The following is a 26779-nucleotide window of genomic DNA, read 5'->3' as shown; positions in this document are numbered from 1 at the left end:
AGTGACTGTGTGTGTTTGTGTGAGTGAAAGAAGCTTTTTTTTTCCATCCAAGGTAGAAACCTGTACACTTTATCATATTGCTCGTTCAACTGCATTTTTATCAGTCATACGTAGAAGTAGCTTTATTGTGTGCCAGCTTAGCCAAACAGTAAAGCTGTTGCGATGTGTATTTGTTCATTTGCAAATTCATTAATATAGAACAGATGCCTGGTCGGACAGCTTGCTCAAGTACCTCGGGTGGTTACCATGGTAACTGCCTCACCATCATCATCATCGTGTCAGCCATTTGTTGATTTTCTTTATAAGTTGCCGAGTGAAGAGGCGCTGTTAGATTAACACTGTGTTTATTCATCCTTTAAGGCTTCAGAGACGTGACGGTTTCCTGTTGCAATAGATTTATTGACTCTTATCGAAGGGAGAACACCAGGATGCAGCTCTGATGTAATAATACAAGAGCCCAATCACCCCCTGATGGCCAGCAGACATCATTGTGGCACATCTCAGTAATTGTTCTTTGAATGTCTCATGTGGATTTGTTGTGTTTGAGTACACTGGAGTTAACACATTCATTTGCATGACAAGGAGCGTGTTTCTCTAAGGTGCAGGTCAAAAGGCTTTGCATGTGTGTGCGTTTGCATGTTTGTGTAATCACGGGACAGCACATCCCGATTTGCATCATGTGGGCCTTTGGTGTGTATTTACATATATGTGATACGGCACCAGGTTGAGACACTTCGTTTCTCTTTGGATTTGGATTGCAAAACAAGAGAAATGGAGAATATGAGACCACAGCAATTTTGATAGTGGCAGATTATTCCTTTAAATAGAATGAAAATATCATATATTGCTCTCTTTATGATAGCATTTTAAAGTGATACCTTTGGGCTCTGGAAAATTATGGGAATTTTTATTACTATTATCTGTATTAAGTAATGTTACGTATAACTGTCAACTATTTTTCTTTATAACTCATTTAAAAAATTGTAATTAAATGCCATTTCAATTTTTGACGCATGCCTCGGAGCTCAGGGGAAGTGAGGGAAGATATCTACTCACTCAAGGAAGAAAGGTGTATTCGTGTGCTAGTCAGATTTATGCACATGTTGTACTGTAACTTTACTAGAGGTTCTTTAAATAATTTCTTCATAGGCAATATTAATATTTTGCAGGTGTTTTTTACTTTAGTGGCTGCTGTTTCCTCATGGGTGAAATTGAGTAACAAGTAGCAAATGCAAGCTTCAAGACATCACACACTGAGTTGCTGTTTTGCTGTTGTGAATGATTTAACCACCATGTCAGTGTCATTAGCTATATCAGCTGTGGCCATGTTTCACTGGCAGTGTTGACACAAAGACCACAGAGCTGAGGTCTGAATCCCTACCAGTGCCCTTCACCAAAACCAGAGGGATCATCTCAGTGAGGGATTCTGTGTCACCCTTTTAACACACACACAGAGACACAACCAAGGACTCATATCAGCAATAAGAGCATAGCAGATGCTGAAAATAGCAGGGCTCTAAATGTCTTTAAGGCAGTACATGTGCATATTCACAGCACTGTGAGTAACACGTCTTATTGGCATTTACTAAAAACAACTTCAATCACATACCTGTGAGCTACACGACTTTCTGAGTGAAGGCCAGTCTGTCTGAGAGCTCTGTTCCCAACTCTCTTCCTTAGTTGAGAACACCAGTGGGAGATTAGGTCTGTTTGTAATCCACAGTCACAAATGTCAGCAGAGTTTGGGGATTTTTAATCAAAACCGATTTTACTCATTCTCCTTCCCAGAAATTAAGTCTGGGTTTGAGAACAGGTTTTCAATCTGTCTCTACCTGCCAGCTCAGACTCTGTATGATGAGTAAACGTGAAAGTGGAAAATGAAAAAAGTATGCTGAAGTCTTGATGGTGCGAATCAAAAATTTTAGAAATTACTTTATACTTCCGACAATGCTATGTTTATCACTTTAACTTGTGGTAAAAGTGTTACTGTCGTTATTATCGTTTACTTTTCACCGAGTAAGATGAGAAGAATGATTCTGTAGTACTTTCACTCTTCCCTGGTTTGACAGAAATTGCTGAATTGGTCAAACACGAGTTTGTCTGTGATATTTTTCTCACCTCTTCCTGCATTGTCGTAAGTGATAATACACTGTATATTAGAAGTGGACATGGCCACCATGATGTCACCTATGGTTTGTAACTGCCATTCTAAAGACTCAACCCATCTCCCTCGATTTTCTGAAGCTACAAATGATTATATTTAAACAAAGAATATAGACTATGGAATTTTGTCAGTACTCTTACCATGAATGACAGAATTCGTGTGTCCAGCAAAACAAAGCTGCTAATTGACTTTCCAATTAGCATTGTTTGTACAGTTCTAGGACATCAACTCATTACATGTCAGCGCCATATATTACATGTTCAAAAAGTTTTTTGAAAAAACCCTTTTTTTCTGAAAACAAGTTATTTATGTTCAAATGAAAAGGAGCTGCGGAGTCAACACAATATTAGCCATGCCTAACAAAACAATTAAAGGAAGGGTATACGGTTTAGCTAGTTAGTTCAAGTGTTTAGGACTCTCACAACCAGAGGTGTGTGGTTGTGTTGTTGAGGAGCCAAATACACACCAACCAATGACAGCAATCTTGTGCATTTAGCATTAAAACATGAGAGTTGTCTGAATCTTCTTATTCAGATGAAGAAAATAAAAAAACAAAACAGATTATTTCCCAAAAGTTTTAACATTGACACAGGGCATTCAGTCCCATCAAGTGACTTTCTCAAAAGATTCTCAAGATGTACAAATGAGTGCGTCATCACAATTTTTTCTGCGGTTTGATATATTGCTTATATAGTTGTTTTGTTTTCTTGTTGTGTTTTTTTTTCTGCAAATGTTCCCTGTGGCATTTGGGGAGGTGGGATTGGGAATAATCTAATTTTCACAAACACAGAGCTTGTTTGTAGCCAAAGTTTGTTTCTGCCCTCGCGATATCTTCTACTCCGGTTTCTACTAACAACCGGTACTCCCACCTTCTGATTGCCTTAATCCCTTTTTTTTTTGCAACATTTCCTAATTTTACTCAGAGACTCTTCAGACACGTATATTAATAAAAGTAGCAGCAGGATACAAAGGAAATTAAAAGAGTTTAACTCAGAACCCAAGACATAAAAAGCCTTCAGTAAAATATATAGAATCAGTTAGACATGACCATGCCCCAATATTCCCATCACAGAGCACAGTAGGCCTTTCTTTAGCATAAAATTAGCTTATCTCATTATAACAGCCTTTCTGTCACCCTTTTAAATCCTAGTTTTCTGAAGCTTTTGGCCCCCACCACTGTCGCCCCCTGGTAATGTGAGTCCATACCTCGGCCAGGGAATAATTCCTGAATAATTTCAGAGCCAGTTTTTAGCTAACCACTAATGGTGTTAGTCATGCTTGAGTAATCCTGAATTAGCAACAGCCGGGAATCCAATAGCAGGCCTGCATGGATATATGCGTAGGGTAAGCTAGGTGCTAATTTGTGCAGGCTGTGTGCGCTGCTGCAGCTTTGGACGCTGGAGATTTACTTGGCAAGATATGCAGTGGAATTGCAATTTCTGATTAAGGATAATGTGCTAGCAAGACTAGGTTTATGCTCTCAGAGCTGAAGCATAATTTGAGAAATCAAACATAATCATTTCAGTGCATCAATAGTTTTCTCATGGTTGTGGGCAATTAAAGAGAGTGATGGACTTTACTGGGGGTTTGTTGTGTTGATGTCTACCATGGACAAGGTCAGGACTCATCTTCTGTCTTATCATATACTGTACAAGTCAGCACTCCAGTTACCAAGCTGGGACCAAGGGGGAGGGGAATGGGTCAGTGTGATGGAGAGCATATGGGAAGAAGCAAAGGGGGGTGGAGGGGACCAAGAGGCAAAACGAGGTTCAGAACTGTGTCAGCACATTTGAAAGAGATCTCTCAAATAGGCCATCGCCGGGGGAGAGATGGACTGAAGCTTTACTCTTGGGAATGTGTGCACAAAAAAAATCACAAAATCACACATACAAAATGCATTTACACAGTTAAACCAAGGTATGACAAACATTAAAGAAGGATCCACTGTGCCACATGGGAACTTTGGTTTGAAACTTAACCCTACAGTAAAATTAGAGAGGCTGAGATGCATACTTCAGCAGTTCTAAATGTCTGGGAGTCTTCAGAGGGGCAATCTGTCTCTCTGTCTTCGTCTCTGTCCCCCTCAAATTCTGTCTTTCTTTATTCTTTTTTTCTGCCTCTCCCGGCATCCTACCTTTCTCTTCTTTATCTCACCAACATCCTCAATCTCAAACACACACCAACACACATTCCACAGTAAGAGAGAGCATCTGCCAACACTGACTGCCAAACTGACTCAACGCTTTTCACACGATTAATTTGTCACTGTAATAAAGCAGCCATGGAATTGCACACAAACTGCATCCATATCATCTCTCAAATTGAGCCTTAGTGCAAAATGACTTGCTTCAGAGTTTTCCATCTAACTTAACAGTGTCCAGATTGTATGTGTGAGTGTTACTTTGCATTTCTGCCAGCAGGTCCAAATACCTTGATTTGCTTGAACCCAACCCCAGGACAGAGTGCTTGCAGAGTCCAATGCTTGACGTGAACAGGTGTTGCTTTATATTCAGAAGCAGACTGGCTTCAAGTAGGGAGGCTGCTGCCTGTTTGACAAGTTATAGAGCTTGAAACTTTTTTAAAGGTCAACAGAGAGCTTGTATTTTGCTGTAACCTAGATTTTTATTTTGAATCCATGGGACATTTGATCATACAGGCAATAAGGACCTATAATTATGTTTAACGAATCTGCAGCTTCTAGTGGTTCTTAAGAGTAACTGCACGAGAAGTGCCAAAATGGCATCCACTGAACGAGACAAGTTGACAGTGACTGAGTAAAAAGAATATATTATAGTCCTAGCCATGATTGGTTTGGTTTTTTTTAACCCCAACCAAGATATAACCTAAACCCAAACAGCAAGTGACAAAAATCTTTTATTAAAATGTTGTGGTACTGACAGTTGTTTTACTCTATAATGGTGTCAAACTTTGTATTGGAGTCCTGTTTGAAAGTTCTGTGCATATTTGTGCCTACAACACCTCCTCCATCCTGCTTTAGACGAATTTGTGAAATACTTGAGACTGACCTCTGCTCCGACATATACTCTCATACAGGATTTTATTTTGAGAAGGCCTTAACTTTGTCATCTTTCAGCTATTGTTTTGGTTTTTTATTTTTAGAGCTTCAACAGCAAGATTCACAATGCTCATCTGCAACGCTTTTTGACACGTCGAAAAAGAGCATACACGGGAAATTCATTGCAAAATGTTTATGTGTGTCGTATGCCAGGAGCAAAACCAAGTATCCCTTTCGTCCCTTTCTTGCATACGCCAATATTTTCTCACCTTGCATTTCACTCTCCTCTTGTCCCAGTGCTCTATCACACCTCTACTCCCATCATTTTCTGCCTGTCACCTCCCACCACCAGACATCCTGTCTGGGAACACTGCAGCACTTCTTCTGTCTGCCCGTGACTATACCATGGCCATGTTGTATACAGTCAAGCCTCCTTTCACTTGGCAGCATATTTCACACATTTCAGAAATAGAAATATATGTCCCCCTGGTAGCATGTGTGGCAAAAGGATGTCAGCGGCATGCGTGTCAATGGTGTGATGTAAATGGAATGCTTTCATGTCAGTTTTTAACTGTTTGTCTGACCATGAAGATAAACTCTGCCAGCTATGAGCCACCCCAATTAAATTCCTGAAACTCATCCAGAAGCATGGTATGTTGTGCTCTGTGATGGTGTTAAAAATGCGTAAAACTGAACTTTTTATCTGCAGCTGGCTTGTGGTTTCCAGAAGTTGTGCAGCCAGTAAATACAGCCTCAGTGTGTCCCTTGTTTGTGGGTGATGTAGAGACTTATTTCTGGATCTGTCATGGCTCCTCATGCATTTTAATATTACCGTCCCGCTCATGAAAAACAGGACAGACCAGTGTCCAAGGACAGAGAAGTAGTCTGAAATAGAGACATCTGTCCATTGGGGTCATTCTGACAGAAAGATACCGGGGGGGGGCTGCGGATGCAAACAGATGATGCGTCAATAGCCAGATGAGGGGGCATGGAAAAAAGAAAAACAGGACCATTGATTGAAAGAGAGAAGGGATGGTGAAGGAAAGAGGGAGAGGAAGATGATGAGCCGGGTTAAGTAGGGCAGCAGGCACAGCTGTCAATACTTACATTAATGCCTGAACTTTACATCTGGATCCTTTCATTCCTTGTTGCACTCTCATGTGTTGTTTCAGGATTCATTTTCACCCTCTATTCAAACCTAAGTGTCAAATCCAGTTTGAACAGATATTCAATTTTTTTTGGTTTAGGGCTTTTTTTTTAAAGACACTTTAAGAGGCACATCTCGGTTTTTTTTTCTGGTACACAGCTCCTCTCTATGGCTAAGGTTTTTAATATTATTCCAATATCAATATTTCAATATTTTTGTGTTTGCGTGTTTCCAAGCCAGTGTGCATGTACAAATCTCTGAGTGGAGTTTTCAAAGGATTTGTTAAGCAGGTCTCCCCTGACCTCACCATGGCACACACCCATAATACCTCTCAGCACTAATGCTAAGCTCACAATGATCCAAAAACATGGTACTTTTCTGCCTTTTGGTTTTTGAGCATCGCTATATCCAGAAGGTGTGGGCACAAGAGTCACTGATAATTTGGAACTGAAACGGCACTGGATTTTGAGCTCTGTTCTGTGTTGTTGCAATTACAGAACGTGCCACATACTTATGTGTTATGTGTTTTCTATTTTCATTTATTTTCAAAGGAACAAATATATATGCAAAGATGCTGTAAAGTTATAGTTTTCCTAGTATTCTGAATGAAAATGCGTCCATTTTTTTTATTTATTTCTCATTTTATGAACTGACTTAATGCTTTCTCAGTCACAGTAGAATTGCTGCTGTTGTTGTTGCAGCATACTGCAATACGATATGGATCACAACCTGCGTTTGTTTACCTCTGTATGTACCTTTTTGGGCAGCGTTCCTGGTGGTCCGTTGGTAGTACTGCGCTCCAGACTGGATTAAGGCTGTGCTCCATTTGGAAAATCAGGATTTGAATGTGAAGTAAAAGTACAAGGGGAGGTGTTGAATTGTCCAAGAGGGATAGGCTGGAGTGATATAGACCAATTATAAGAAAAAATAGATGCTAGCGTTAAACAGAAGCAAGAAAAAGAGGAAGAAGCCATTGTGTCAAAGTTGATATTGGCAAATTGGGTGATGTGGTAGCATGCAGAATCACAATGGGGAATGATGTAAATATGTGTATGTAAATGTGTAGTTTATGTCCAATTGTGGAGCATGCTTCATCCAGTCATCTGTCACCTGTGATTTTACATTTTCTGATGTTTTCCTCTTTCGTGTGTCTCTAGAACGGCCCATGCCAGGACAAAAAGTGAGGCTGCAGACCAGGCCGCAATCTCTGCTTTGCATGACTCTGAAATCGCCAGGGCTGTTGCCAGGGAGCTCTCCCCCAACTTCTACCAACCAGGTAACCTTTCAGATCAAGCCTTCACTCACGGCATGCCTGCACTGTATATTGCGAGTAATGCTCCAGGCAGTACAGCCTAAGTGTGTGCCAACATTAGTTTCTAAAGATATTTTCTAGTCTGAATAAGAAACACTTAGACTGCAGGTGCACTGAGAGCTGAGGGAGGTCAGTCTCTTTAGTGAAATACAATACCTATTGCTAAATTTATCAGAGCATGTGCCAAGCTATGCAAGCAAGTATGATTTTAGACCAGATTTTTTTGTAATTTTAGAGACGACTGACTCAGAGATGAAGTTACAGTCATTGCCAAGACTGTTGCAGTATGCTGGATGGGAACTTTTACACATGAGCAATTCCCACCCAGCCTGGATATTTTAAGCCTTCTCCCCTTACTCACAGGTAAAGCCAGAATGGCAGGTAGAAAGCATGGGGACGATTCCTGCTTAACAGTCAGGCAGGTGCTCCAGTTGAGGAAAAAAGACTACTTTGATCAGCAAGTTAATCTGCTTGACATTGACATTTTTTACAGAAGTAAAAAATAGAAGGTGTTTGAGTATAGTTTGCTAAGAAGATATTAAGTAGCTCATACAGGCCTTCAGTTAAACTTTATTTTGATTTCAAAAGTTGTCAACAATAAAATCACACAATAGGAAGAGCTGAGCTGTTGTTTGATTTATCCAATGTTCTCCACATCAAAAGGAAGTTCACAGGATCCCTAATTAAGCCAGAGCATCTGCGAAAGAACAATTTGTCGATTAAAACCATGTTTCAGGGCATTGAGCAACAAGTGGAAGATTGGCCTCTGTGTATCCTGTGCATGATGTGTACACAGGTTTAGAGTTGTTTGCACAGCTAGTGTTAGTTATGGTTGATAATGAGCTTGTCCTGGCTACACAAACGCTTAGAGAGGGATGTTCGAGCACTGGGATCGAGATACTGAGGATGATTTGTAACACTACAATGAAGGACTGTGTGCTTTGACGAAGCCGAGCCAGCTTGAAGCAAGCCACTGTATTTTGAGATGGACGCCTGTATTCTGAGCTCTTAAAGGCCAGTTGTAACAGAATATACTCGCTAAAAATCTGCTAAACTATCTCTCCACCGAGCCCCCAAGAATGCAAGCCTTTTTTTTTTCTTTTTTTTCAATCATGTTAACTCATCTTTAGTGGATGACACAAATGGCTTGGCAGGAATATGAGTGATGGTGAAGGTACCCTGCAAAGGGTTCCTTCTCCATACACCAAGCAGTTCTCATCTTTCCTCTTTCTGAAGGTTTAACAGGTACACTGTCATAGCATACTGCAGTTCACAGTGTAGGGTGTCAGTTCAACCCTATTTAGGCCATTTACAAGGTAAGTTGAGTTTTATGAGGCATTGCCGGACATATAATACTACGTAAATAGTCAGATAGGCATCCTTTTTTCATATGATTGAATAAATAAAAAGTAATGGGGGAGGTGGGGGTCAGAGGTAGACCATCAGGATACAGGGAGAGCACTGTCACAAAAGGATGAACTGTTCTCACATATTTCTTGTGTTCTCAATTTAGAATATATTTTTTTGGCTACTTTCAGAGAATAGTCATCCTTCCAAAAAATATTTTAAAAAACCCTCAAGCATGCATTAGTTTCTAACCAGAAGAGATAATATTTTATTCCTAACCATTAACTTTTTCTCAACTTTTTCTCACTCTTCATTCAGGGAATTCATTTTATATTCGGTTTATAAAGAAATACTCAGTAGCAGCTATTTAGATATTATTTGAAAAGGCTAGAATAGTTAGTGAAGCCATGTCATACCCTTACTGTTTATTTATATTTACAGTGTAAGATCTTTACAATCCTTGCATCTACCATTTGGTGTAATATATTTAGGCCTGTGAGCAAGTGACCTTGGATCCTTGCCAAAAGCCACTACAAAATAGTGGGTGACAAATAGATTGACAATGGGACCCATTCAAGCATGTCCCTCACTAAGCCACAGACATGGCCAGCCGAGGCCAGAGACATCCTGTGGCTTGTTTGTGTTGTGGAAAACGGTGGTCATGCCTGGCAGTCTGGAAGAGTGATCTCCTGGTCCACAAGTCTGTGCAGAGTGTGTCCTTGCCTTATAAGTCAGATCATGAATGAGAGAGTGGTCGATGTCATAATAATGTGCAGTGCTGGGTGACATCGGAGCCAAAACGTTTAAACCTTTGGTTATGTAAGCTTGCCTGTTAAGTCCAACTGAAAGCCAGACTGGCACCTGCAAATAGCCAAGCCCATTTGACAAATATTAACTCATTTTTAGTTGTGAAAGGCTTTATCTTATGTGGTATAAGTCTTGGTGTGTGGTTGTTTCATGCTCTGTCCTTTGGCAGGTTATCCATGTTTGAGTGTAAACACTTTCCTCTATTTGCAGCTTCCGGGTATAACTGTGTTACTCTCAAACAAAGCTAGAAGGGCCTTTCTGTGGTTACCTTGTCTTTATGCCCTTATGCTGATGTGGAACAAAGTTGTTTCAGCTGTGGAAATCTCATAGAAAGGTACTTGAATGACTTTCCCAAACTAATCTGCTTTGCTACCAAACGTGTAGTGTACCTCCCCATCTCTTAGCTTCTAGTAAATCCTGTAGGGTAACAACTAAGGGTCTAAACCCCTTGTTGTTTGTAATTAGCATTTCAGACTCATAGCAGATTATCACCAAGATTGGGAGTGTGTGCTTCAAAAGGGAAGAGAGGGTCACAGCGAACAGGACCCTGACCTTTACGATCGATTCACACACGGCACCCTGGAGGGGGAACAGTGAGGGTTTGCGAGGCGTGGCCTGTGGTGTGACGTTAATTGGGCTATATTTGGTGCCGATGTGTGCTCACTGGGGTCCAATGGAGACATAGCTGAAATCCTTATGCACTGAGAGGACCTCACTCCTGCACTCATAGAGCAGCTGTCCCTTCCTTCAGCCGGTTGCAGGAGGGGGTGGGGGTTTAGAGTTAGCAGGATTCTGCTCCGCCCTATTTGACCCAGTCAAGGTGTACTTGAACCAGGTGGAGCCATAAAAGCTAGGACCTGTCAGGGCTGCAAAGCAGACACGAGCAGGTGTTACTGTATATTCATAGCAGCAGGTGTGGCGTAAGTTTTCACTCAGTAGTGTTCTTTCAGTTTAAGTAAGGCAAAAACTTCTCATGACTTTCAGGAATACAGAACATAAACTGTTTTGAGAAGCAGCTTACCTAATCTTTTTCCAGATTGCAAAAGCATTTTCCATCTGTCCCAGCTTTTAAAATAGTAACCTCCCTGTAATGACATACAGTCATGTGAAGAGGAAAGCATACTCGCTTTCATTTTTAAGGTTTTATGTGTCAGAACATAATGAAAAATCCACTGATCTTCACCAGGTCTTGAAATGAGGTAAATACAGCCTCAGATGAACAACAACACGTGACACGTTAAACTGTGTCATTGACTGACGAACAAAAACTGAGCCAAAATGTAGAAGACATGTGTGGAAAACAAAGCACACCCTTACTGCTTCCATGGGAGTTAAGAGGGTAAGTAGCAACGAGGTGCTGATAATCAAATGCACCTGATTAATCAAGTGTGACCACCTCTATAAAAAGGAGAAGGTTTTCCCAGTTTGTTGTTGAGTATTCAGGTGTTGCCAATGACGAATGACATCAGCAATGATCCTGGAAATTCAAGTCATGCTGCCTATCAATTTGGGAACGTTTATAATGCTTGGTATCTATCATTCTGTATGTTATTATCATATTACAGATTATTGATTTAGACATATTTAACGGAGGCACATTATGAGCTTTTTTCACAAGCTGACACAATTTCCAGGTCTTCATGAGGTGTCTGTGACATGCTTTGATCTAAAAAACACAGAGACAGTACAGCAGCTCTCTACTAAAGACAATTTTCTCCAGCCTCGTTGATTCCAGCCAGTTTTGTCATTTGCCCCTTGATAATGAAGACATCAGAACAATCAAACTGTTGCAGGGGTACAGTCAAAGTCCAGACCTCAACCAGAAAAAACTGGGACAAAATCCCATATTAAGAATGTGAGAGCCTGATAATGTCATACGATTAATCAATTACTTCACGTTATCACTGCTAAAGGTAGTTCTACAAGCTGCTGAATCACAGAGTGTATTGAGCTTTTCACACACTGCCTCTGCATTTTTTTTGTGAAATGAATAAATAGAAACATAGTGTGATATGGTGTGAGTGGCTGTTCATCTGGAGTTGTATTTATCTAATTGCAAGACATGGTAAGGACGGGTGTTTTATTTTTCTTTATGTCCTGTTACCTAAAACATTCAAGCTTTAAGGTGTACTTTTTCATATAACTGTATCACTGTGTCAGGCTTCCATTAATATTGTGTAAGATCGTGGCTGAACAGATAGCAACAATCCTTCTGGCTTCTTGCTGTTTCCTCATCAATAGGCTTTCTGACTCGTCTAAGCATGCATGAAATGTTTCCCTCAATTACACATCGGTACGTGTTGCCTTCTAGGTTAACCTTTACATGTGGCAACTTGCAAATAAAGCGCAGGAAGACACTGATTATATTCAGTCACTGGCCACAGCCAAATGAAATTAGTACATGTGTGAGTCTAAATGTACAGTATATATGTCTATGTGTGACTGTGAGGATGTATGTAACCAACTGTTGTGAATGCAGTCTGGCCCAACAATAACAGCTCCTCCTGCCCATCTGCTAGTGCGAGTAGGAGGATGAAAGAGAACATCTAAAAAGCTACAAATTGAGTCATGATTCTTATATATAACAGAAGAGACTAATGCATTTATTAGGGGGTACAACACTAAGCAGATATTTCAAAGACTGGAAAATTAAGCAAACATGCAAGTGTGAAAAAACTGCAGTTCTATGATGTGCCAGTTGGGCCTGGCTTAAAAATTGAGTCAATACAGACTCCCATTTTAAGTTCTCCAACTTTACAGCAAAAGTAAAACAGCTGCGGTCTATGTTGTTTATATTTACCCTCATGAAAACCTTTTGATTTTCACAGTTACGCATAGCCTAAGTGGAAAATACTATATGAATGCAAAGACCCATGTTCGACTGTTTTTAAGAAAGAGATTCATGGCAAAAATGACAGGTTCTTTCTTCACCAGTCGCTGAATTTTCACAGAGTTTCGTGAAATTCCCTAACAACAGAATGACAGATAAACGAGGAAAAGGAAACCAAAACATATCTTCACCTCTGCTGCTGCTTGGTGGAGGAGTTAATCCTCGTCACCAGAAACATGGACAATGAAAATGCTTTTCACCACCAACTGATGTTATTTCATTTGACATGTCGACCCAAGCAAAACACTTAAGTCAACAGTTTGCCTGTGGATACATATTTCTCAGTGGTGACTGTACACTGTGCATCTGACAAGGCAGCAGATGAAACCTGTCCACATTCATATACCAACAAGAGCAAGTTGTCAGCTCTCCATGAAAAACAAGTGTCAAGTTGTAAAAAAAAAGAAAAGCTCCCTATTTGACCAAAGATTTTCTTTCAACTCTGTGGTTTATTGTGTAATGCTGGATTATAGACTCCTGCCTCCCTATAAAGCTTCAACTGAGCCTAGTCTGATGTGCAGTGGCAACAGATGTGAAAACTGCACATACTGTACTCCTTCCCCCCCAGTGTGCACACACACACAGACATACATTTCAGACACACAAGCAGGTTTTAGAGAAGTCTCCCTCTTTTTTATGCTGTTCATCTCATATTTAGGTCAGGAGGAGTTAGTCTGGGTCGCAAACAGCTGATCTGCTGATTCATTGTGTTTTGTATGGGTGCATGATCGTGTGCATGTGTGAGAGAGGGAAAGTGTGCGTGGTTTGCTGTAAGTGCACTAGAGCAGAAAATGTGCTGCGGATTAATATGAGCAGAACTGGCAACCTGCAGCTTAAACAAAAGCTTGTAGTCTAATAACCTCAAAGAGTCAAAGTGGTGTTAGCAGAAACATGTCACAAGTGAACTGAGGTCAAACTCAAATGACAGAAATAATTCTCAGAATGCTGAAACTCACATCTATTTCCCTGTTTGAGTATGTCTTGATTAGTACCACGTCCTACTTTAATGTCCCTCTTTAGAGGGCTTCAGCCCAGCTGATCAATGTTCAGATGAAAGAAACACCCAACCATTTGGGTAACTGAGTCCCAGTACGTTCCAGCTGACCTGGCAAGATTCCTTGGTTGAGTACATCTAATAAATCTCTCACTTGTTAAGAGGAAGCGTGCTCTATATCTCAAAGATCCACAAAACAACCAGGCAATTCGTATTGTATTATACGTTGTATATATCTTATATGTGCACGTTTCGCATGTTGAATAGCAAAGAATCTAAAGGGTGCAGAAGCACATTGAGTGTAAGGCTTGGGGTCATTTAAGTGCTCAGAATCATTTAGAAAATGCCTGGAACCCTTTACAGGCATCTGTCCCCAAACAGAGGGAAATCACTCAGACCCGCCCATGGAGTCCTAACTCTTATTGAGCTATGGTGTGAAATTAAGCCCGGCAGATATACTAAATCCCACAGATGTTTAGATGTCCCCCTGTCTCTTTGTAGTGGGTCTTATTGGTTGAAACAAATTAGGAATGCCATGCAGCTGAAAAATGCTTGGGGCTTAAGAGTACCCAGGTCCCAAAGTTTCCACAATAAGACCATTTTATGCTATTAAGGGTGTGAGTACTCTCATCCCCTCTGGGTTTGATATTTGCATAATTTTTCAAAGAAGTGATTGTTGAACTAGAGTGCGCAAACATAGCCTAATAGTTGACATGGATAATACAGTATGAGACAACTCAAAAATCCCTCAGACTGATCTCTGAGATTAACCCCTTTTTCAGTGCAATCAGTGAGTCAATGAGTTTCTGGTGGGGGGTGAATAGGATTATTTGAAAAAAAAAAAAAAAGAACTTGCAAAACAAATCAGAGTAACTGCACAGTAATGTGTCTTTAAAACATGGAAATAAGAAATGAGGCTGAGATAAAAAAAAAAAATTATATGCAGTGTTTCAATTAAGTATTTGGTATTCCTGGACCTCAAGGTATCACTGATACACCTCAGGGAACTAAAGGTGTTTTTCAGGAAAGTGCATGACTGATTCTAAAGACCAGCCTGTGGCAGATGCTTCCTTTGTGAAAAAGTGTTTGTAATCCTGCATTAGTCAGTCAGTTTCTTTCTTTCTCCTTTCTTACTCTTTACTGAATAGATACATCTATAATGTTAATTCATTCATGCTTTATTTGAAAGCTTGACTTCGATTAGAAATATATTTCCGGTCTAAATGTGGACCACGTGGAAACTCTTTGGCCAAGTATCACAATTAAGGCTTGTTTGTTCTTCTTTTATGGGTTTTTGGACACTAGCTGGACCAAAAATGTCAGAATAGCATTTGTAGATGTCTCAGGGCTTGATATTATCTTAAGACAGGACTGACCTATGTCTCAGTGTTACATGTTTTGACATTTCAGAATTTCAGTGTTACTTTCTATATTACTTGATAGTAATGACATATCACCTTGGATTTATACACGTGTCCAGGTTTATCAGTTTATCTGTTATTACCTGCCATGTTAACGTGGGATCTTGTTCACCTTTTCAGGACCTGACTATATAAGACAACTGTTGAAGGAGCCTGTGGAGATTAAAGAGGTCCCTGTTGAAAAGAAAGAGGAGTCCCCAAAAGACTCTCCACATTTTTACCGCAAAGGCACCACTCCTCCCCACTCTCCTGTGGCTAGTCCTGCAGCCACACCTCCCCCTTCACCAGAGTCCAGCAAGAAGAAAGGCTTGATCACCAACAGCATCACCCGCCAAACTAGCAAAGAAGAAAAACCGTCCCGCAAGAAGAGCAAAGAAGAGAAGTCAAGTTATAAAGCCCCCAAGGAAGAGCGGGTGAGCAGGAAGCTGAGTAAAGAAGAAAGGGTGTCCGTCACTGATGGCCCCAAGACTTCTAATGTGTACATCGAGGCTCCACCTAAACCTGCTAAGGTTCAGCCGCCTACCCCAACGCCTGCACCTGCACCTGCACCTGCTCAATATCCTCCAACAGTTCCAGTCAATGGCCAGCTCCACAGTGAATACCACAGTTATTATGTCAAAGCCCCCACGAGGGGTCCTCCACCCCCAGAACCTGACGATTTCGAAGAAGAGCCCAGTGCCCTGGCCCTGGCACGTATGCCCCCTAAGTCGATGAGCACCCCCACCCCTACTCCTAAGCCACCCTCCCTACGAGAGAGCAAGAGCGACCCAAAACTCAGGAAGCAGGATTCCCTAAAGCCAAAGAGCCTTGCAGACACAAAGAAAGCCAGCATGGAGATTGCAGAGAGCGCTGAAGAAACAGTAAGTATCAGCAAACTCTCACTTAGAGTTAGAACGGGTGTATAGCAAATACAAATTTACAGACAGGTGACAGGAAAAGGAAAAACCTGAGACCCTGAACCCTACAGACGGGGTGTGGTATCCCTGTTATGCTGTATAAGACATTTTGCTTTTAGATCACTTCAAACACATTTCACAATCAGCTTTAACCTGTGGTGAAAAATGTATATCCAGATGTGAGTGGTCTCTTCTGGAAAGACAAAGCCTCCATCCATTGAGTGCAAGTAGTCACCGAATGGTTAGATGAGCAATAAAAAGTGCTCTCAACCCTAAAGTGTAGTATATTTCTCTTCACCACCAATACCGTTCTGATGGTGTTCTGTCTTTCCAGTAGAGTTCCTGAGACTTGAACAATCAATGTCAAGGTACATTGTACAAGGTACAAACAAGGGACATCCACTTGACATCCATTAGATATTTATAACCTCATCCACATACACTGTTGGTCTTCCGACATGAGGGAGGATGGGATGTTAGGAGGACTTTACTGACGAACCCATGTAGGATAACTTCAGAGCATTTTTAGGGTTTCAGTCAGCATATGTGTTGTGTGTACGTGTTGACATGTAGACATATAATCCATCTCTGTAACAATGCTTTTTCAGTAGATGTATATCAACATACGAAGTAATACTATATCAACTAATATCAAGGTAATCCATATCCCATATCAGTTTGTGAAAAGATAAATTGAACACATGTACATCTATTGTCATGATTTTCGCTGTGGTAAGGGAGAGCAAGGTTCATTCTTTACAAGTGCCTACATCCTTGGAGAGTAGACAAGGGGTTGTTTTTTTTTAGGGTACCACTTTTAAATATCCTGCATGTTATTAGCTTAGCTTAGATTAGCAAAGAGATAGAAATGGGAGAGGGTTTAATGCTTATGAAATTCACTGTAAGAAAGAAATTGCAGTTTTTGAGTCGACATTGTGCTGTGTAATAGTGATTCTGGTAACTACCAGGTCTACTAGATATGCTAAGGAAATCAGCTAATAGCTGTAGAATTACATTTCCCATGGAAACATGTGTTTCAACAAGTGTTGTTCTATGATACCTGATCTTAGATAAATAATTTTTTTTTGTTGCTGTTGTTTTTTTCTTGTTGTTGTTGTTTTGCAGGGTCCTAACTCAATCCTTGTTGCTATGGTAATGCTGTTGAATATTGGCCTTGCAATTATATTTGTCCATTTTCTGACATGATGATACTGTTTCTCAGGTGAGTTGATTTATATACATCTCTATGTGTATTTACGTTATTATAGCTGACATTTAATCGCACCCAAAGTCAGTGATCAGTACATGAATTATTGAATCTGTCCTTTTTGCACATCTCCTCTGTGCCTGGTGTGTCACAATGTATATCTGAAATGTGACAAGGGACCAATTAAATCCAAACTGTTCTACGTTACAGTGAAACCATGGCAACTGGTACAGTTGCATCACCGGCCTTGAAAAGTGAAAATGGCGCCAGTGAGACACGGGGGTGGCCGGAGGTGTTTAGGAATCAGCATGACACCGAAGAGAATCAGGAAGGAGGCATCACTAGTACCAACCTGTCTTTGGCCCTTTTTTTTAGGGCCAGCCATGTGAATTAGCACTCCTTTGGCTTCTCTAAAAGCTGAAAGTGAAATGTCGTGTCTAGTAAGATTTCAAAACAAAAAAAAGAAAAAAAAAGTTTAAAAATGCAACCAAACATACACTTTCTAAAGAAAAAAAAAAGAAAAGAAGTTATTGAAACCCACACGTGTGCTGATCCAAGCACAGGTCTCTGTAGCCCACTTCCACTGCCTTGGCAGAGATAGCAGTGGGCTGAAGGACCTTGCTGGAGGAGTGTGGAGATGCACTTTTAGATGACGGGAGCAAACAGCTGCCTTTCTATTTTGCCATCTGACGTTTTGATGGGGAGATGTGAGCCCAGCCCCAGAGCGGCCGAGGGGTGGGAGGGCTTGGGGCTCGGGTGTTTGAGGGGTTTTTTCTGGGGGTTCACGCCACTCTGCAAGAGGAAACTGGGCACGGCCGTTGCCAGCAGTCAGTGCTAGCACGGTCACTCGCCAGTCTTACTCTGTTAACCCAAACATCAGTGCAGCTCTCTGAAGCTCCTTTCATTGTAATCCAGGATACACTGCTCTGAAACACTCCCCGTGCATGGTACAGTTTTAACATTTTGTTTTCGTTTGTTTGTTGTTCTCATGTAGCTTTTTGTTCATTGTTGTTCTCTGAATGTTGGATACCTGAAGTCAAACGCTTGTAGAAATCTCTTCACAGAATGAGTAAATAAATTAGTTTTTTTCCCTTTTTATTTGAATTTTACTCATTTCTAACAATTGAGCTGTAATTTGACATTACACATCCGTGTTACTGAAAGTGCAATATGTTTTTGTTTTTTTTCTCAAAAGGCTTACAATATACTTTGCCAAAAGGGTGTTTTACTATTCTAAAAATTATTTTTCTCTGTTTTCTTTTCTTCTTTTTTCCAGACTCACATAAATTTAGTAGGCTGGTTTTGTGAGAAGGCGCAAATTGACTACAGGCATTGTGATGAGGAACTTGGTTCATACTTTAAAAGCCAGATTGCTCTGTCAGAGTGAAATGATAAATGTCTTATGTTATTTATGAAATAAGAAAGGAAATTATTTCATTATACATGCCTAGACCCTTTCGCTTGAATCTCTTCACTCCATTCTTTTGCTTTTACTGTTTCACTACACCACTAAGATGAAAAAAACTAAAAAAAACGCAGTTCACACAGCTGCTTGAGAAGGCCCGGCAGTGCTTGCATGCGTATGAGACTGGATCTTGTGGACAGTGGAAGTTTATTCAGGTTGAGACCATGGGGAATGTGGCTCCAGGGAGAAGGAGAGATGCCTTTAGAAGTCTTTAACAGTGCTACTGTTTACCTCAAAAAAAGATGAGGAATGGGGGGAGGGAAAGTGATGCCATCCTTGTCTTAACTCTGTTGTGTGAGGAATAATCTGTTGTCATCACCTAAATCATGCTTTTAACTTGCATCATCTTAGCTGCTTGTAGTTTTTGTTGCAGTTATGGCATGGGTTTCTTTGACTTTCAAGGTGGTTATTTATACGGTGGACATTTACTGCCACCTTTACCAAGGTTGATTATTTATTCATTGTACAACTGACGTGTTTGTGAACTTTGGTCATCATTAAAAAAGGGCTTTGATACGTCTAGGTTTTCTTTGCTGCAGTTCTGTTTTGAAGGTTAGCTTGGTCATATTGTTGGTTAAAAAATGAGCAGCGCGTTACATTTAGACTATTCTTCAGCCAGTTTGATGTTTGCAAACTGTCCACGAAACTACTGGAAACCTAACCACTGAAATTTACTGAATATATTGTATAGACAATAAAAAGGTGAGGACTAGCATTTTAGAAGGTTTAACAGAACAGTTTATGGGATATTTTTTTGAAATGCAACATTGCATGTTGGAGACATTTATATATAGATTATTATATACTATTTGTAAGGATTTTTACAGAGCACAATCCAGAATCTGGTATGAGTCGGTATTTTTCTAACAATTTGCACACCTGTATTTTGACAATGAATATAACTTGTTTGTAATTGGTAATGTAATGCACATATGATGATGTTTGACAGTGGAAAAATACTTTATTTCTAATTGGTCATACTGTATGTACCATTTGGGGATGTTAAAGGCAGATGTACTTGTTAGAGGATTTTAGGAAATAACAAGGAACTGAGGGAGATTTTTGATATCTCAAGGTTCATGTTACCCCACTGATTTGTGCAAAGTCTTTGGAGATGAAGTTATGTGTATAACAATAAAGATATTATGCCTTGTTAAACAAAACTCAGTTTCTTCTGGTACTTCTCGCCATTTGGATCATAACTTTCTACCCTCCGTGCAGTTTCAAAGGTTTGTATGTAGATTATTTTTTTCCTTTTTTGCAACAATCGTTGCGAAACGAACAAAAATAGACTTATTAAAGTATTGCGTGCAGAGGGACGGGAAGAGTTTTGGGCATTCTTGCCAAAATTTCTGTCCTCTGACATGAGGATTTGTTTCATAAAACTCACAAAGGTACTTTACTAACCTACAGGACTGGGACAAAGTGGCACACCCTTTGACAGTAGGTGAGAACGTTTTGTTAAATCTGAATGACTTTCAGTTCTTGAATTTTTGGTCACTCTTGCTGTAAAGGGGCTCTTAGTTCAGGGAGATTCTCCCATGAAGTTGAGGGCAGGGGGCTGTTGCAAGAAAACCTTCAGTTTGTGCCTCTTGAGGTAGCTCATTATGGATTCAAGTTATTTTTAAGAATCTGTTTTTCTTTTTACACTCTGTGTGATGTTTTTCTCAAGGAGTTTATGGTATTTCAGTGGATCCATTCTTCCATCGACCAGTGAAATCATCCACATGGCCCTGACAGCAACACCTGTCCAATGCATGACTGACCCACCTCCGAGCTAAACAGATGAAGTCTTTTGGTTAAATTACGCACCGTTTTTCTCCAAAAGACAAAAATTATTAAAAGAATAAATAGATAGATAAATTAACCTTTCACAGGACCTATTTTTTCAGCTATTTCATTTCAGAACGCTCGAACGCTGCTTAGAAAAGCCCACAGCTTCTGGTTGTTGGGTCCAGGTTTGAAAAGTTAGATTGCTTGCCTCTTTAATTTTTCAATCTGAAATTGTGTAACACAAAAATATCTCATTAATATGGCTTAAAGTATGTTTTAGAACATTTTTAATATTTAGCTTTATGCCTTTTGGAGATCAGTTCATCCACTACTCAAAAAAATCATTGGTGAAAAATCTACGAATGGATCTTAATTGACTGATAGCAGGATTTCCTCTTGTCTTATGTTTTAGAATCCAATTCCGTGTTCACTTCTTGAGTCAAATGGTGGCTATATGTTAATAAGATCTGGGGGGGGGGGGGGCAAGCGTGGAATCAAAGCATCTCAGTCGGGGTCTCGCATTAGTGCTATAAGTGCGGGCAGGTGCCCGGTTTGTCTCAGGTCAGTTCGTACTGTTTCCACTGCTGATCGGCCTTGGATTAGTGTCGGGTTACACCAGCAGCGGCACCTGCCTGGGATGAGTAACAGCATGTCATGCGGTCGTTGTGCCCTCTGCCCTAACTCCAGGAGACACCACAAAACCTGCAGGTGTTGTTTCACTTTGCACACTTTTGTGGTGTTAAACCCAGTTTGCTCAGAAAAATTAAAACTTGGTTTCCTGAATGACCTGCTTTACCATTTGGTAGAGTGCATTTTTTTCCACTGAACACAGTGCATTTTATTCAAAATTTTCTCCCACTCAATTGGATATGTATTATGAAAAGAAAGTATGTGTTATGCCATTACTTTAAATATTATATATTATATATATTATAATATTATATATACATTAAATATAACCCTCATCATTTGTGAAAGATCACATTGATTCTATTCATTATTGCCTTAATGAAATACAAAAATTCAAAGAAATGTTTTCCTCAAAGAAAATGTTTTTATGTCAATGAGGACAATTAAGGGAAAAGCATCACAGGCTTTCTAAGAGATTTGCTCAGACTCTTTGGCTCTAAAAGGAATATTCTGGAGAGCACTGAAAACCTCCATGTGAGTGAGGCTGAACTTGTCAGTAATAGTATAGAATATCTGTTACTATTCTAATATGGCACAGCAAGCTGGAAAAGATTTGGTTGCACCAGCCGTCTTGGACAAATATAAACCAGACCCTTTTAAGTGGGGCCTGCCTTCTTATAGGCCATTCAACAAACTGCAGTGACAGCTACAGTTCTCATCTCGTGGGAGAGTCTCAAAGAATAATGTTTACGGTCAGTTTATTTTTCAAATGGATGTACCTGCGACTGAACAAGAAGACCATGGGCTACAACAGCAAAGCAGATCCTGGCATGTCTGCCATTGGTATTTTATTTGGGCTGTGTATGATCTCAATAGCTTCTCCTTTGCCATCTGATGAACACATCCCGAGTTCATAGTGTTTGTCAAGATGCCACAGCTATTAAAGAAAGGGATTTATCCAGAGGGAAAATAGTCAGTCTATTATTTAATGTGTGAGCAAAAGATAAAACACGACCATAATACTGTAATTAAATGATTTAGAAATGTATTCATTTATCCACAAACACACTAGTAGGGCGTACATAAATATGTATTTATTCCTGTTGTTATGTTTATTCTCTGCTGAAGCATCAGTGATTTGGGCTCTTCATCTTTGAATGCATTTGGAGTTCAGTTGGAGAGTCCTCCTGTGAATAAAACCTGCTATAACAAAAAAAATTCAGACAATTTTGGACACTTATTTTTAACAAAATGATGGTAACCACCACATTTTTAGACTGTGCTGAAGCCAACGATTAAAGAGAAAAGTAATCTAAAGGTAATGCACTGGCATTGTTGGATATCAACAACAGATAATATCAATCTATAATACTATATAAAGCTTTCGTAAGAAGCTACAACAGTTAGCAAATGCTGTGTTATAACATAATAATTATGAGCATATGTAATGTGTTGCAAAGGTAACTCTGACAATAAATGCATATATATAATTAGAAGCCTAATTCAACAAAGTTGGGACACCGTGTAAAATATCAATAATAACAGAATGCAATGATGTGCAGATGTCAAAAATACATTTCAAAATAGTACATTGAACCTATTTAAAATGCTTTAACCGAGACATTTAACGAGTTCAGAAAAACAAAAGAAAATTGCTAATCTTGAATTCAGTGGAACACATCTAAGAAAAAACTTGGAATAGGCTCATGTTTATCACTGTGTTGCATCCACTCTTCTTTTAACAAAAGTCTATATTTCTGGGAACTGGGTTGCGGGCAGGTCAGTTTAGCGTCCAGACTCTTGGGAATTGCCAATCATCTAATTCTATTTTTATTAACGTTTTACACAGCATCCTAACTTTTCTGGAATTGGTATTATAGTTGTTATTAGTATGTTTGGGGACGCCAGACCTGATTCATGCTTTGCATGCTTTGCACCACACCGAGATTTATGGTATTTACCTTATATCTTACCTTACTTTATGTGTATATGTTGGCCAGCCCCCTAAGAGTCCTTTAAATAAACCATATGTTTAATTAAAAACATAACCTGATGATAGATGTGTTGCTCTGCATGTATATCTTGGTATGAAAAAAAGGAACTGGCTTTTTTGTTCTTTGTTTTCCATCTTTGTAAGCTGTGTGGTCCTGTGTGCACAGAATTAAAGACTATTCTCCACAAAAGACAATTGTGTTCAGCCTCATTGACTCCAGCTTCCTGTGTTACTTTGCCTCCTGGTACAGAAGACATCAGATCATATACTCAGAGAAACCCTCCAAACAGTCGCTGAGTACAAATTCCATTTCATTTTAGTGGCATAAATAAGTGAATAACAAAAAAGTAATCTAATTTCATTATTTTTGGATTATGTCATCACCATCCAAAATACTGCATCTTATTCTGAAACATTTTGCAGCCTCAAACATTCCCTCACAAATAACCTGGTCTTTATATTTTTAGTATTAGCACCTGGTCTGATTGAATCACTTTTACCGAGGTAGTGCTGGGCACAAACTACAGCTGTACTTTATTAATTCTACATCATGTGCGTTGGTGTTTCTTTTGTGTGGGATTTCATTGTTGCTGAGATTTAATTAAAGGCCACTTGAATAATTTAGCTCATGTATCTCTAAAGGAGCTGTTTTTCAAAGTCTTCATCTTTAATAATGTTAATGTTGAGCAAAAAATATTCAGCCAAACTGTCCATATGTTAAAAAGCACTTTGCTTAAGTGAATCAGTCATCCCTGATAATAAACGATCAGCAAATAGCACACTCTATTTATGTGATCAGGGCAGATATAGTTACTTATGTGTTGATATTTCATTACATAAACCTTACCAAATGTGATCCGTTACACAATCCAGCTCACTGTACCGTAGCATGTTACAATTAACTTTAAGCCATTAAATCCACAGTTTATAAATGGAATCAAACAGCTGATCTTAAAAGAAATTATTCTGAAATTGGTAAATCTAGTGCTAGTTGGTTTCGGTTAGACGTGTATAAACACAGCTTCATGAACATTATTTTTCATTTAGATGTTGGAAGACTGACTAAGACATGTAGACATCTTATAGCTGTCTTTACAGGTTAAAAACAAGTGTTTCTCATGAGTATATTTAACTTCTCTTTCTGAGACCAAGCCTCCACCTTCTGAGTAAAACTCAAGTTGGTTGTGCTTCTAAAATTGGATTAAGGCTTGTAAGCAGCGAGGGGGATATCAGTGGCCAGCGTTTTTCAAAACTGTTGCTAAGACATCAGTATTAAGCAGATCCCCTTTCCGTGCCTTGCATAGCTAGCCTAGCTTAGCATAGCATCATCTGTTACACAAACAGAAACAAATCTCTGTTATAAAACAAACCTGTCACTCTCTGTCACTTAAAGCAAACTATTATCTGTGGTACAATGCACAATACTTTTCATGTCCTATTTATTTAGTGACATGTGAGTTATGGTGCAAGGTTTTTTCTTCGTGGCCTGTATGGTGAGTCATTTTAGTTCAAACAAGCAAGGCCTCAATGTAATGCATAGCCTAAAGCTATTAAATGTAAATAGTTGTCTCGTCCACTGTTGAAACTTTCATTGTGATCGGAGTAGAGGAGGTAGACTTGCCAGATTGATTTTATTCTATTTCAATCTTTGCTTGTAAGCCAACTGCTTAGTGTTAATGGTGGCACACGTTTTAAAACACCCCTGTATTGCAGATTTTACTGTTATCAGATTGTAAAAGTGAGCACAGTGTGTTGACCCGCTACGTTCAAGGTTGTAAAGTTAAAAAACAACTTAAAAAAAACACATAAAAGGCAGCCCCTATTTCTATACAGTAGGTTGCATCTGTTTGATAAACAACTCTACATCCTGCTTGTATTTTTCTCAAAAACATAAAAAGATTCCATCACGATGTGCCAGAAACATGAGGGACAGAAATGCGACAACCAAACCTCAATCATGTGTGACAAACTAAAATATGAAGCTAAATAAGGGCCTGATCAGCTTCAGAATGAGTGAGCTTAAAATAATTAAATTCACCAAGAATTACCACATAATTCACTTTTTGTTCCATGATATGAAATACAATTAATCTTCTTAATAAATCTAGGAGAAAACGTTGTTTTGATAACACATTGCATAAGATTACCTTTCATTCATTGAGACAGTGGTGTTTGCGATTTGTCATGGCTCACCAATTATTCTCCCGAGCAGAGATTCATAAAATTAGGACCAACATGAGATGTCCAGGGCGCTGCGTACGGCTGCAGGCAAAAGGAACAGAACCCTCAAATTCATTGTGACAAGCCTTTCAGGGTAGAAATGCCTAATGATATTTCGCTCCCATTGTTCCATATTCTGATTAAATTCTGACCTGGTTTAATTCAGGGCTTCCTTATCAAAGCCAAGCTCAAGAATGATCTAATCAGTTGACTTTTGACCGATTTGATGACATTCGGATGGGTGGTATTAAGAAACAGAAAATGAGATTATTCTGTGAAATTATAAACTGTATTCGACGTGCAAGATTTAAACTTCTGCGATGCCAGACAAACATTTAAAAGGTATAAAAATGGACAAGAGACTTTTCACCTGACCAAATGATTTTGAAAATTAAAGTACACCCTCTTTCAGTTCTGAGGTATCAGGACATTGCAAAAAATGCTTCTGGTCCTTACCACAATGCCACAGAGGAAAGACATCAGCAATGATCTTATTTGTATTTTTAAATTAAACTCTGAAACGATTTGTATTGTATCATTTTACAGTGAGAAAGATGATTCAAAAGTGGAAAGCATTCAAGATAGCTGCCAGCCTTCCTAGGAGTGGATGTCTCTGCAAGTTCAGTCTAATACACAGTCTGATCAATTAGAAAAAGACTAGAGAAGTGTGGCTTGTAATAAAAGACAATCTAGCAGAAGTCGACAGCGCAAATTAATTTTGCAAACCTGGATCTAATAAACCACAAGACTTCTGGAAATATGCCCCATGGGGCAAAAGTGGTTCTGCAAGTTATTGAATCTTCAGGTGTACTTTGTTTCTGAAACGCTGCTTTGAATTGTGGCTTAGTTTTTGCTTCACAGACAACGACACAGTGATAAAGTATATCATGTATTGTTCATCTGAGGTTATATTCAACCAGTTTTAAGACCTCGTTTTAATTATGGTCTAATACTTAACATTGTAGCATTAACCGAGGGTGTGCTGTCTGTAAGTACAAGGTGAGATCTGAGAAAACATAGGACTGATTTGTTAAAAGGGATTCTGAATATTGCTTGGCAGGACAAGTGGTGCTTGCATGTACTGCGTGTTTATGTGTGTGTTAAGGAAGCCCTGTTCGGAGGGCCCACAGCAGCTTCCCCAAAATAGAGCTGAGAGCAGCTGCAGCCGGGTGGGTCGTATCAGAGAGACATCAAAGCTTCTGCCGCCACCCACCCACTCTGATCATAAGTACTAATGCTGTAATGGGGGACTGGAAGGTCAGTGATTGTTTTTGGTTTTGCACGGGTGTGTGTGAGATTCAACAAGTAACACAGTGAGTCACAGAGGTTGCTAGAACTTTCTGGAACACAAACTGACAGCATTGCTAAACCTGGTATTAATGTAAAACAAACACCAGCTCAGATATCACCTGTCAAGGATACGTCTTCACTGATATCCGTGGCAGCAAGGAGCCGGGGTAATGACACAAAAATGGCCAGAGAAGTCAGCTAGAATAA

At 39.6% G+C, this 26779-nt stretch overlaps 1 protein-coding gene across 1 annotated transcript in view; it reads left to right on the top strand.

The window, feature by feature from the left end:
• The window catches only part of jph1a (junctophilin 1a), a 32423-nt gene extending 12708 nt beyond the window's left edge, over window positions 1-19715 (top strand). The window contains exons 4-7 of the mRNA XM_072378346.1: window positions 7485-7603; window positions 15219-15958; window positions 17120-17216; window positions 17412-19715. Coding sequence (XP_072234447.1) covers window positions 7485-7603; window positions 15219-15958; window positions 17120-17200 — 940 coding nt within the window. The 3' untranslated portion in view covers window positions 17201-17216; window positions 17412-19715. The remainder of the gene's footprint in view (window positions 1-7484; window positions 7604-15218; window positions 15959-17119; window positions 17217-17411) is intronic.
• The last annotated feature ends 7064 nt before the right edge of the window (window positions 19716-26779 follow it).

The sequence above is a fragment of the Leuresthes tenuis genome, unplaced genomic scaffold (assembly GCF_036924035.1).
Source record: "Leuresthes tenuis unplaced genomic scaffold, fLeuTen1.0.hap1 SCAF_24, whole genome shotgun sequence".
Lineage (NCBI taxonomy): Eukaryota > Metazoa > Chordata > Actinopteri > Atheriniformes > Atherinopsidae > Leuresthes > Leuresthes tenuis.
Note: the sequence above shows the minus strand (reverse complement) of the source record. Positions and strands in the feature narration are given on the sequence as shown.